We start from the raw sequence: 14487 nt of genomic DNA, 5'->3' as shown, positions 1-14487 counted from the left end.
TATGTTTCTTCTTAGTTTTTTCTTATCAGTTTTGTATATTAGGGTTGTGTGTTACACCTAATGTTGTTAAATTAATGTTTATTGCATTATTTCAGTTTCATGTGTGTTACCATGATGGTGTTTAGTGTTTGTGTGAATGACACTGTCCACCTTCTATACATGTTATTATTTAAAAGCTGCTTGTGATGGGCTTTGGTTCATCATGTGACTTTCTCATCACCACCTGCATTGGGTGGTTATCAATGTATTACAAAGGTACAAAACAGATTTCAGTACTTCAATGAGGTTGGCATATTAACATCATATCAGTTAATGAAATTACGGTATTTAACTGTAAATGTATGTTAAAACCGTAAAACCTAAACCGTTGCTACCATATTTTTACGGTAAAATTCCGGCAACTACAGCTGCCGGTTTTTTACCGTAAATTTTTTATTGCGTAGTTAGCAAGTTTTGCGGCTAAAGTAAACAGTGCTGCTGTCACCCACAGAAGAGAGGGGCGGTGTGAGCAGAGCTCATTAGCATTTAAAGCAACATGGACTATAATTGATTGCTAAAAACACTACCATTGAGAAATTTTAACCAAAGTATGTTATAGACTTGTCATTAAGACCCTAAAGAATCATATCAACTTATATCAAATGGGCATCCGATGACCCCTTTAATATTAATCAAACAGCAACAACAAAGAAATCACTCACTGCTCTTGATTAAATAGCTTTTGTAACTTTAATAAAGATTAATGTTTAATTTATACAGTCAAATATGCAATGCTGTTTTACATTTCATTACTTTATTTAATTTCTGTACCTAAAAACTGTTAGACATACCTAAAAAAAAAACTGAAAATCACTGTTTATTTTATTTGTACATTTACTCTATTGTATTTATTTGTGCTGTTGCTTGTAGTTAGATAGATTATTCTTATTTTCTTTATTTTTATTTGACAGTATAGTTTTTGAAACCGTGACTCTAAAACCATGATACAAACCGAACCGTGAGTAAGTTGAACCGTTCCACCCCTAGTAATTAATGACAGAATTTCCATTTTTGGGTGAACTAACCCTTTAACAAAAATACTTCACACGTCACACATGGGGCCAGCGCAAACCATCTTTTGGCGTTAAAATAGTACTGTTAGGATTTGCTAAAGACGCGTAGTGAAGAATTAGTGCTGAAAAGGCATGGACAGTTATTTTACTTCAATTATTGTGTAAAAATGTCAATGGTCTCTCTGGTTTGTGCTGTTCTCTTTTTACAGAGCGCCCAAAACTTTCACACACTCCGTGATTTTCTTTGTCCAGTGAATGCACAATGAGGATCTGGCTGATTAGGTGTCAAATAGGCCTAACTGGCTGGCAGATAAACACTCTAATTTGACTGCATTAATTTGTCGCAAATTAAGATTTTGGATTTGAAAGGTTGGCAGCGTGCTGTCAGATAACTGCAGTTGCACTTTATTGTCCTCTAATGCAGTTGGGTGTTTCTCAATCAGAGTTTATAAACTAAAACTAACAGCTTTCATTCTTTGCCCTTTAGACTGTCTTTCATAGTAGAATTGCAGTTTTAATTGATAGGGCCAGATTTACTAACAGCTTGCGCCAGTGCAAACCATCTTTTGGCATTAAAATAGTACTGTCAGGACTATTTACTAAGGACGCATAGTGAAGAATTAGCTCTGAAAAGGCGAGTGCACAGTTATTTTTGCACCTGACCTTACTGAATATGCATTTGTAGGAGTTTCCCTTTCAGATGCAAAATTTATGGGAGGATTCAAATGAATCACGCAACGTCATTTACTAATGTTTGCGCACATTAAACTACTGGTATTTGTGCCATTATTTGACGCCCAAAAAAAGCATGTCTTAAAGCAGGCAGTAATTTGCGCTAATCTTGGTAGACTGCGCAGGTCAGAATTTTCCTCTCCGATCTGCACTTTTATGGAATTGTGCTCTAACGCTAATTTGCCCTGTTTAGTAAAGCTGGCCCTAAGTCTCACTAAATGTTCGTTCTAACACGCCCCCACATATCTACGTCACTATGTGGGAAGATTTGCATAACGCTGCCCAAATGTTCACGCGAAGAAATTAGGCGTAACTTTTATTCTCGCTGTAGTATTGTTGTTGCCGCTGCCATGTCGTGAAGGCGCTGTGTGTTTCTGTTTGGCCATCCAAAAGAGGACGATATCAGCTTCGTCATGTCTGGAGTTGATCCGTGCTGGTTGCTGAGGAAATACAAGTACAGTATGTGGAAAATAATGTGTTTTTTTAACCTTAAACCGCATAAACATTTCATTACACCAAATACACAAAATAATGTTCTTTTTAGCAACATCATATGACCCCTTTAATAACATTGTCCTCCAGCAAAATCACTGACACCCGCAACAATGATGATAAATAGCAGTCTGCCCTGACTTAAAGTGATAAAAAGGAAAGCTTAGTGGACTCTCTTGTGCTCTGCACTGAAGATATCGGATTTCAGGTGCTGGTGGGCTAAGCAGTAGCAGCCTCTGCCTGCGGCTCAGGAATCCATCTGAAGTTTGGCGGGTGGGGGGCACGAGGGCGCAGCTAGAGACCAACTCTGGCATAATCGCTCAAATTCCAGCCCCGAAATATACTCCCTTTAGGTATAGCCGTGGTATGCATTGACTCACTCGTCCCTGCAGATCACATGACAAATAAATAAAGAGGGAGAGAAAGACAGAAATGCAGGCTCTCATTATGTTACTAAAGTGGTCTAAGGGGCTTGAGTTATCTTTCCACGTCTTTCTTATCTCACTGCTGTTCCTCTCTAAGTTTCTCTTTTGCTTCTGCTCCATTTGTGAAGCAAGAATCATGCTCCTCTGTCAATCCATGTTTTATTAACCGACGCAGTTTTCTTCTCTGACTTCTTATAAGGTTTTATTGCAGCACCAGCAGGGCGTCATTTTCGGGGTTACACACACACACGTCCCCAGAGCAACTGAAAACTTCTCACTGGATACTTGCTATATCAGTGTTCAAATCTTCTCTTCCCTTAGATGATAAAACACCAGTGTTGTTTAAGCATAACATTTAGATCTTTTTGAGCTTTGATGTCAATGCCGCTTATACATATCTTATGACTGGAATTCCCTTAACTACAATAATTTGTGTATATATATTATATAAAGCATAGGGTGGTCTGATGCTGTGGTGCTTGATTTAACATTCTGTTTTTTAAACTCTTGAAACTGAAGTTTATAAGAAAAGTTATTTTTTTCAACTACAAGCTCTTCTTCTGAACTTTACTATTCATCAAAGAATCCTGCAAACATGTACCACAATTTTTATAAAAAATAAAGGAGCACAACAGTTTTCCACATTAATATTAATAAGAAATGTTAGTTGAGCACCAAACCTTGATATGCTGATTTGGTGCTCAACTAACATTTCTTATTACTATTAATATTTCAGAAGAATCATGTGACACTGAAGACAGGAGTAATGAATGCTGAAAATTTTGCTTTGCCATCACAGGACTAAATTACACTTCAACATTTATTTAAATAAATTATTTTTTACCAGAGGTCCCCCACTTAAATTTTTGATTTTGCTAATATTTATTCTGAAGAAAGATAAACATGTATAGTGATGAAAGCCAAAATATTAAATATCATGGATTAATATTTACTGAGTAATCCACTATTTTGTAGAGGGGGGTCAAAATGGCAATGTTCACCTGAGATTCAGAGCCAAATTACAGGGGGGTAAAATTGACTTCAGAAAGATGGCAGCATCATAATGTTACTTTTACACAGAGATTGGTAGGTCTATTAGTAAAATCTGTTGAATTTAGCAATCTTTGTTGCATTATGTGCCAATGGTGACCATTCAAATATGGGGAAAGAGCACTTTTTTTCTTTTTGCATGCCTGTAACTCAAAAATTGTAAGTATTAAAGATATCTTAATATCCTTTTAGATATTGGGCCTTAACAAACTTCTCTTTTGGCATCTTCATTTTTAAGGCCCTATATGGTTCAGTTCCAGTATCCCTAGAGCACCCTGGAGTTCAGGATTAGCTCAGCGTGAGTCCAGCAGCCTGCCAGGCAGACACACACGGAGTGCCTTTGAGTGATGCTCACACATGGGTTTACCACTGACACTCAAAACAACACGCCACACCACATCAGCCTCAATCACTATTCTCTCCACCCCTCAGAAGCCTGCTAGAAGGAAGAAATAAATCCGTAGAAGAGATATTTTAAAAGAATAGTTCACGGCAGGATGACAGGATTTTCATCAACGCACCCTCTGCTCACCTGAAACCCATATGATTTTTCTTTTTCTATGAATCACAAAAGAAGTTATTTCATTTAGAATTTTCAAGCTGTTCTTTTTCACAAAACACTCAAAGTACCTGCAGCTTTCAAATGCCAAAATTAAAGAAATGGCATAAAATACCAAGAAAGTATAGACTTGCGCACTGTATTCTTCTAAAGTCTTCTAAAGTCATGTGATAGCTTGAATAGATCATAATTGAATCCGTTTTTTTATTTCCACCTATTCCAAGTAGAATTTGAATACAAACAGATGAGCAACATTTGGAGAAGGAGAAACTTAATTTCTTGCTTGTGTCAGTGTGCTATGTTTCAATGATATGGTATATGGTTTTAAAAACCCCAGAATGTAGCATATATGATATATTTTAACATCCCCGCCCTTAAGGTAAAAGGATCAAATTCAATTCTCGAATAAAATTCTGTAATCACTGCGTCACCCTCAATTCATTTAAAACCTATAAGGCTTAGAAAATCCAAAAAGGTCACAAGGTTGTCGTAAAATTTATTAATACGAATTGATCAGTTTAATCCAAGCCTTTTATAGAGTTTTGACCACATTATATAATAAACAGATTTAATTTAGGCTTTTAGTAACACCTAAACAATGATAAACACAAGGTTTTTATGACCTTTTTGGATCTTATTTTGGTTACCAGGACTTTCACTGGAGGGATAGAAACCTTGAATGGGTTTTATTTAAAGATCTTATGGTTTTGGAACCACATGAGGCTTAGTAGATGATGACAGAATTTTAATTTTAGGGTGAATTAATTATCCCTTAGAGGCAAAAGGCAGTGTACATATTCTGCAAAATAACTTTTGTATTACATAAAAACAAATAATATTCAAACAACATGAGAATGAGGAAAGATGACATCAGAACTATTTCTTTTAAGGAGAACCATCACTAAGTGATGGTATGGTATCTACTGTATATTGTTCATCTAAACCAGTGGTTCCCAACCAGGGGTCCAGGACCCACTAGGGGGCCTCAACAAACCCCACCAAAGAGAGCCACTGGATAACTTAAAATGATTGAAAAGCAAAAGAAAACAAGCTTTAAAATAACTACAATCTGGATATTTCTCCCAAACTTCTAGAATTCAGTAATGTAATTATTTAGACACTTTTACAAAAACTTGAAATCGTAAATGGTATTTTTGTACTTCTAAATTTTAGACTTCTAAACCAAGACCAGGAAGAGCAAATATTGAATCGGTCTTATTCCTGTGAATGAGGCAATCAAGTCTTATATATTTCAGCATCCTGCTCTGGATCATATAAATGTGATAACTAAACGCTAAATGCCAAATCTTAAGTCCACTCTGACCTTGGATCGGTGAAATATCACACCAGTCACGCAATGAATTAAAGCACGCACAGACCATGAACAGCCCAGTTTCATTAGCAAAGGATAATTCCACTCTCAATAGTCATTCGCCTCTCACTCTAAATATCATTGGTTTGGCATGACCTATACTGTAGCTGTGAATTAAACAATGTCCAGGGGCCCCGGTGCCGCCTCCTTATCAGCTCCCTCCATCTCTCCATCTCTTTACTGAGCTTTCCGCTAGTAAACAGTGTATCTGTATAGCCTCACCTGCTCAATTCAAATACCAAACCCTTTTCCTCATTTCTGCATCTCTTCCCAGGGTTTTGGTGTGACAGCCTTTTGCACACTGCAGGTCTTGTTTTGACTTCCTGTGACAAAGCACTGAAACATGCTGTCAGAGTGACGGCTGCTTTCAGCCCCTTTCTTTTGTCAAGATTTACAGAAAGAACTCTTAGATTGAGGCCACGGGGGGGGTGGCTCCATGGTCAGAATGTATGTTTTTTCTGCATGTTTTTTATGTTTATAAACATAAAAAATGTTTATTTCTATACTTTATGTTTTGCTTTATATATTCAGGCATATATCACAAGCAAAGACTATAAATTATACATTCATTGAAGCCTTCAGTTTGAACTTCATATGCACTTAGCCTGTGGCTGCAATGGTGTTGCCTTCACCTTCCTTTGAATATTTTTTCTTTTCTTTTTCTCTTTCTGAGAAAGCATTTTCATTTGTGGACTTTTCTCTCACAACCTGGAGAGTCACTCAAGTGAAATATTTATGCTTAAACTAGGGCTGCACGATAAATCGCATGCGATATTTAACGCGCATCTTATCAGTGAAGCCGGTTCTGTAATCAGCGGTAAATCTCCATCACCTGCGTGCTTTCACATTGAGCAGCATTAACTACACAGAGCCTTTGTTCACTGACGAGCTGCTCAAAACCACGTTCATATTCGCGCGATTTTTTGCGCAGCTCCTCAGTAAACAACGGCTCTGTGTAGTTAATGCTGCTCAATGTGAAAGCCCACAGGTGATGGAGATTTGCCGCTGATTACAGAACCGGCTTTCTGACAAGATGCGCATTAATATCGCATGCGGTTTATCGTGCAGCCCTAGCTTAAACCATTGCTTACTATGGAAGTGTGTTTACACCTCACAGTGAAACATTTAAAAAGTAATTGTGATATAAAGCCATGCTGTAAATACAGGCTCAGTTACGAGAAATAAATCACTCTGAGCTATCAAGTCGCAACTGACAGATACAGTATAAAGTTACATTGTGACTTGAACTCCATTTTAAAAGTTTTTTTTTTTAAAGAAAGGAATAGACCTACATAATTTATTCTTATTTATTTTGTTTTTTGATCAAATAAATGCAGCCTTGCTGAGCATATACCCCACACATTAGTCCTTTGACATTTACAACATCTCTTTTAGAGATACTAATGTAGTAATTATATTGTCAATTTCTATTCTTTTCAATGAATGGCTTCTGTTCTTAGAATATCTGTGACTGAATTACATTAGGCTTTAAGGACAACAGCGGTATACATCAACAGGTCTGAGGATGCTCTCTGCTCACTGTGCATTATTACGGCAAAGAGCAACGAGTGAACATTTATAATACATAGAGGATGCTCTCTGCTCACTGTGCATTATTACGGCAAAGAGCAACGAGTGAACACATTTATAATACATAACCGTTTCTTTACAATGACATGCATGGACAAAATGCATTGGATTCACACATGCTGCTTTATACTGGCCTACTCAAAACAGAAAAATAAAAATAAACATGTATTCCAAACCCACCTGGGGAGATGACAAAAAAGACATTCAGTAATTTAACAACCCAATCCTTGCAATTCTAACTCAATCTTTCCTCCTCTCACCAAGTGCTTTGCTGATTGGCAGCTCCACAAAGGCACCCTACGATGAAAACCTGAAGGAAAACTCCAGCATAAACCAATAATTTTAACACAAAACCTCAGCATGTACGGCATTTTGCATACAGTAAGATGAACGAACTAGGTGGCTGTGAAATGAGCTTTGTGAATACTAAGCAAGATTGTGATTCCCTATATGTCATGCTCCACATGCATCCACACTGCCCTCCGGCCCAAGCAAACAGGCCACACGCTCGCATACACAAACTGACAATTACAGGGGAACAAAGAAACCAAGCAAGTTTAAAGGAGAAGAGAAAGACAGTCTTGACACACAATCTTCAAGACAACAGCAGCCTTCAGTTCTTTCCTCACTTTCCCACTAAAACAGAAACACAGTCAAAGGAAACAATCAATCAGAGCTTCTGCGGTCTATGAGATAGAAATAAACTACTCACCTGTGGGCTGAGAGAAGAGGAGCTCCTATAGTTTAGAAAATATTTCTGCACTTACGATATAAATATTCAGTATCTTCCCTTTACTAAAAATGAACAATATGTTGTGGAAACCTGAACTGCCATGAAATGTCATGAATAGAATAGAATAGAATAGAATATAGACATGCCTAGAGTGCTAGAGATGTCTGTATGTCAAATACCAGAAATCTTAAATATAGCTATTCAAGGCTACAGTTAATCATAAATCAGAGAATATGAAACTGCACAGCTCACGGGTTCTGCTTTAATCTTTATACTTACTAGTTCATTACTTGTCTGTACATCATCTTAACCTTTATTAAGATCTAGCTGAAAGTTATTTATTCTATTCAGTTTTATTTTATATTGCAGTTTTTTATTAGTACTAGCACCTTATTTGTACTTGATTCTTTTTATTTTCTGTCACTTTGTGTGTGTCTGCATATTGATGCTTTGCCAGTATTGCATGCAGTAAGTAATTTGACATTGAAAACTGATGAAAACAAGAAATTGCTGTTCTGATAAAACACACACACACACACACACACACACACACACACACATAACTAGTAGGCTACTATTAAATGACTCAAAGTATAGCCTACACTTAGCACTTCTCAAATATAAAAGGCATTGTCATGTCTTGACTGACTCTATAGATAACCCATGATTAATTCATATCAGAAATAACGCTCAATCTACTTCTACCACATACGAAATACGATTAGAACTGCATTTCCATATTCCACATTAAAAATGCAAAGCACGTGGTAACAATGTCTCATCATAAGTGAACTTCACATGTTAACATAAAAACATTTTTTCAGTGTCTGAAAACAGCATGAAACCCTAATATAAGGTCAGCAAGCGCGTGGAACTCTCCATTCCAAAATCAGTTCATGCTTCAGTATGTAACCGCTACATGTATGCAAACACACCCACCCTAGTCGCATATACAGCTGTAAACACAACCGCTACAACCGCTAAAGAAACGCGTCTGAAACAGACTGCAGTGTGTTCAAGTTCACGGTCAATCGCGCAGACCAAGTGACCCAATACCGCGAGGTGCCCGGAGAGAATTCACACACTTACCGACAATGGCGAGCAGGAGTATTCCGAGTGAGCGTGGAGCCTGGCGGCACCGTCCGGAAGCCATTTAATCACATTGAAAATTAGACGGGATGCAAAAGAAGAAGGTGAAGCAAGAGCGAAGACAAGGATGGGAAAGCAGTAAATCAGTTCCTCTCGATCCAAACTACAGCCAGTGCCTCCAACATACTTGCGCCATTTTACACATCTTTTAAGGAATGTGTCAGCAGCAGCATCTCGTGCTCTCTGCTCCTCGCGACCAACACACGCGCTCATCCACCTTTCTGAGCTCACACACCCCACTGCTCGCTCGCTCGCTCTCTCTCTCTCTCTCTCTCTCTCTCTCTCTCTCTCTCTCTCTCTCTCTCTCTCTCTCTCTCTCTCTCTCTCTCTCCTTAATAGAACAAAAGACACGGTCTCCAAACACAGAGCAAGAAGAAGGTAGCCTGTATGTGTGCAGGGCATAAAAATGATCTTATATAAATACCTATATTTTATAATATAAAGGCCACAGCTGAAAACGATGATGATGATAATAATAATAATAATAACAACTGAAGTTAGTGGAATGTTTAATTACACTTTTGTACATTTAAAAAACAAAAAAAATACATAAACGTCTACTAAATAATTTATTTTTAAAGAAAGATTAAGGAAATAATTATCCTTCCTGATGTTTAAAAATATAATTTAGAAACTGTATTTGTTGGATATAATATTTAGTTGTATTTAAAACTTGACATTTCAGGCATAGGGCAACAGTAATGAAAGAGTGCCATCTATTGACAAGCTACAGGTAGTCCAAAATGCAGCGGCTAGAGCTTACCAGGTCAAGAAAATATGATCATATTACCCCAATTTTACAGTCTCTGCACTGGCTACCTATTAAATTCCGTATCAGTTACAATAGATAAATGAACTTATTGATTTTTTACAACCGAACGAATCAATACTGAATTTACTTAAGCTGGACAAAATTATTCACCAGTTATCACTGTAAAGATGCTTTGACACAATCTGCATTGTAAAAAGCGCTATATAAATAAAGGTGACTTGACTTGACTTGACTATTGACTGTTCAGCATACATCCTTGATGTAAACAAGGATTGCCCAATCTTTTCAAATATAGCCCCTCAGCCCCATGAAGGCTCAAGCACCCCTTCATTGACACCAAATATTATGTAATATTATTCTTAATATTATTAGTCATTATACTCATGAAACAAATAATAACGGGAAAAAGACTCACCAAGCCTCATCCAAAAAAATGTACAAAACTGTGTGATAGTAAACCTTATTAATTACAAATCTCAACAACCTATTTATTACCTTTACTGACATTTAGATACATTTTCTTGTAAAAGTGACTTTGGTGATTTTAAAAATAAATACTATTTCATAGGGTCTATCCTTGTGCAGATGCATAATTCATAACTGAAAAACAGGCAGTATGTCTTTAAAGCAGTGGTATATAAAAGAATGAGACAAATTCTTTTATTATTATTATTATTAAGATGTTTATTTACATAGTACAAGTTTGCAGAGACTTTGCTGCTGCAAATCTCACAGAGACAGAGACAGAGGAAGAACATAAACATTATAATATCATATTGTCCTCCACTGCATCCATCCTTCATCAAACTCTACCCTTCACAGCTCACGTATATGATAAAATTGAGTACCAACATTTGATCAGTCATCAGATTTAATTTCACTGCATCAATTATTCATAGGGCACATTTGTTCCAGTTAAAAAGATTAGATCCAATCTAAGTGAGTATATTGACACTTTCGTATATATATTCTGACTATGAAAAACTGATGCCACAGCGCGGAAAATAAGACCTACAGATCATAGTGCTGTACAGTATAACATTTCTGTATGGGAGGTCAAACAATATTATCCTATCTCAGAAATAGAAACTGAATGGTCAATGAAAGCTCCTTCAACCTCTTCACCTGTGTCTTAAAACCAAATTTTTAGATTTGATTTTACAAAGAAGGCATGAGAGCATACAAACATAACAGACGGACACATGCTGTAATCATACTGGGTTAGTGTAGTTTTGTGTGTGCTGAGACTGATGTTGTGTCTCTCACATTTAACCGACAGACGTCAGAGACCATACTGCTGCTGGTGTTACACAAATGTGTCCACAATATGTGTGCTGAGAATCTCAGAAAAGCACAGGTCTGCTGGTTTGGGGGGATGAATTCTCGCATCACCAGAATAGAAAGGTCACCATTAGAATACATGATTTCTTTACAAAAATGCCTGTGCATCCGTGTTACTATTTGTTGTTGCTTTTCCCCTGTCATTAAAGCCGTCATTTTCCAGGACTGGTGAGGTTTTCATGCACACTTGCTTTACATCAGAGTAAGCAGTTGCATTCCTCCGGAGTTATTATGCAAAGACAGGGCACCTGAGCAATAAGCACTGATTATACACGCCGTATAAAAATGGCCCATATGCAACATGTGTCTGTTTTGAGAGGTATGGCTTGACAGGGGAACCCTCTGATCATCTGAACTCTCTTTTCATGCATTTTGCTATTCTCCTCTCTGCAAAATGATTTATCCACACAAATGACAACCGTTCCATGCTTAATATAGTGAAGCAAAATCCAGCCTGAAGCTTCAGAATGAGGTCAAATGAGACAATCAACTCATCCAAACTGCTGCCAAACACGATGATCAGAACTACTGAATCCTTTACACATATGTGCCATGTTTAACTGCAATTAAATTAACAAGCAGCAAATGAGGTATCTGAATTAGAACTTATCCTGAAGGGCTGTTTCTGAACAATAAAATGCATATCTGAGAGTGACAAGACATCTGCTGACCCTGGCAAAACCACAATTTCCTTATTTTTAGACATAAGAGGTTTATTTGCCCCACACATTCCTAATGCTGAAGGTGGGATGTGCTAAATGCTGTAATCTGATGTATAAGACTCTGGAGCAAAGCTAAGACTGCACGTTTGACAACAAACATATCAGAACAGAACAAAAATTACTTTTGTGGCAACGAAACAACCAATTTTTGCAGTTTAAATGGATCATTTACCCAAAAATGAAAAGTCTGCTACCATTTAGAAAACAAAAGATATTTGAGTTTTTTGTCCATACAATGAAAGTCAATGGGGTTCAATGTTGTTTTGGAAACATTCTTCAGAATATCTTCTTTTTTGCAGAAGTAGTAAGTCATACAGTTTTGGAACGATATGAGGATAAGTGAATAATGACAGAATTTTCATTTTTGGGTGAACTATCCATTAAACACAGAACTGACATGAAGCATATTGAACAAATATGTTATCTCAGTAAAAGCATTGAGTCTTGTTGTTGTTGTTGTTGCTGTGGACTGGCCACTGCACATTTAGAAGTGTGACAAATGACAACATGTGAGTTGCTTACTGTATGTTGTTAAAAAAGCAGCCAGAGTAATTCAGACATTCATCATCTTCATTTCCTACATGATCAGCCCTGAGTTTGGCCTGCTGTACATACAAAAACTGGAATGTTTAAAAGACCATCTTAAAAGTAGCCTAGTATTGCTCTAGCACCAAAGCACTATTCAGTGAAGTTATTGACAATCAGCTGAACTGTTACAATGATTGAGACCAACTAGACTGAGAGCTGTTGTTGGCATCATGGGCAGTCCTGTCAATGACCTGAAGTACGACGGCAGGATTTTGAGAGTTTGTTGATGCTTCTCTTCCAAAATAACAGCGTTAACATAACATAAACTACTTTAAATAAGCATTTAAAATGCATAAAAAGGAAGCGCAACAGATACAGATCCTACTCTCAGTAGCAATACAACATGTTTTTGCATGGAGAACATTTATTTTCAGTTCCAGATGAACTCTAAATGGTGACATACGCGTGGCCTAAGGACAAGGAATATGGTATGGGACAAGACCTGTCTGAGAGATGGAGGCTATTTCCTAGTTTGGCTGAAAATGTTCTTCTCAGACTCCCTGCGTAGAAGTTCCTGAGAAAAAGAGATGACTGGCATGTCAACAGGTATATCTTACTGACACAGACCTTGAGGTCTTGGGTTAAACCGTGTGGTTAGCCTTCCATTGTGTTTATATCCCTTCATCTGAAGGGTATATTGCAGAACTGTTGTGATGATCAAGTTTTGTTTTCCATAGCAAAGGACTACACAAGCAGATGACCACATGCTTGCACACAGGCTAATAATCAGAGACGAAAGTTTCAGTAACCATTACACAAGAAAATACAGAGTGAGAAGGGCAGTAGATTCTGCTATTATCCAAAGGCTATGAATCAGACGGCCCAAAATCCGCCAATAAGAAGTTGCCTTCTTAACTATACTCATAAAATCACACAGAAAAAAAAAACAATCCTGTAAAGAAATGAGGTAGTGCTGTTGACTGAGAAAAACTTGGAGCATGAATCAGTGTGATGTGTCTTTACAAGTACACTCAGAGTTGAAATGATAGAAAATGTACATGGATTCTTAGTGTTCCTTTCGTATTGTTTTCCTTCATAAATTTTATTTTCTGCATTTTTGTCATGTTTTTCTACATGTATTTGATACAGCAGTTGTGTATGTACAAATGCACCTTGAATTTGAGACTCCTGAGACACTACGCTCCAGTCAGGGAATGTGTGTTTTTATTTATTTGTATTGTATTCGAGTTTGTTTGCCCGTGTATGTATGCGAAAGTGTGAGTTAAAGGGGTCCTATTATGCTCTTTTACAAAGTCTTGGTTTTGACATTATTTTTCACATATTATACATGATTACAACACCTCTCTCCCCAGTCTGGCACGAACGGCTCGAATAGTTCCTGTATCAAATTAAGGTCCGCCTTCTGAGATACGAAATGTGCTGCGATTGGTTAGTTGGGCCAGTGTGTGTTGTGATTGGCAGCACTCGGCGCCTGGTCAGGAAATGTCACGCCCCTTACCATAGCCGCCTGCAAGTTTCAGTTTAAATATTGCGTCAAAATCAAATAAATTTGAGCGCGATTTAAACCCGGATGATTGTATCCACTCTAAGTTCGTCTGCCTTGGGAAAGCTAGCGTGTCTCGTTGCCTTCTCTAGTGCAGCTTAACCAGGCCTTGTCCCATTCGTCGATATTTGTGATATCACAAATCCCGGAAAATATGCGTTGTAGTCCAAACGAGTCGTTCGTTGTAGTTTTTGAAAAGTGATTTCTGTTAAATATCTCCTTTTGAAGTGGACTTTGAGCTTTGTAACTTTGCAGATCTTTTTTATGCTCAAACAGCAACATTACAGACTAACTAAAGTTGAAAAAGTGAAAAAGTATAATAGGACCCCTTTAAAGAGACAGTTCCGTCATTTACTCACCCTCAAGTTCTTCCACACCTGTATGATTTTCTTTCTTCTGCAGAAAA

The 14487-nt window shown here is 37.4% G+C and overlaps 1 protein-coding gene across 1 annotated transcript in view; it reads right to left on the bottom strand.

Annotated features, from left to right (window-relative positions):
- igdcc3 (immunoglobulin superfamily, DCC subclass, member 3) overlaps positions 1-9353 on the bottom strand; it is an 89810-nt gene extending 80457 nt beyond the window's left edge. The window contains exon 1 of the mRNA XM_016463525.1: positions 9095-9353. Coding sequence (XP_016319011.1) covers positions 9095-9158 — 64 coding nt within the window. The 5' untranslated portion in view covers positions 9159-9353. The remainder of the gene's footprint in view (positions 1-9094) is intronic.
- Between the last annotated feature and the right edge of the window lie 5134 nt (positions 9354-14487).

This window comes from Sinocyclocheilus anshuiensis, unplaced genomic scaffold, assembly GCF_001515605.1.
Source record: "Sinocyclocheilus anshuiensis isolate Anshui unplaced genomic scaffold, SAMN03320099.WGS_v1.1 scaffold816, whole genome shotgun sequence".
NCBI lineage: Eukaryota > Metazoa > Chordata > Actinopteri > Cypriniformes > Cyprinidae > Sinocyclocheilus > Sinocyclocheilus anshuiensis.
The sequence above is the reverse complement of the archived record's forward strand: the minus strand, read 5'-3'. Positions and strand labels throughout refer to the sequence as shown.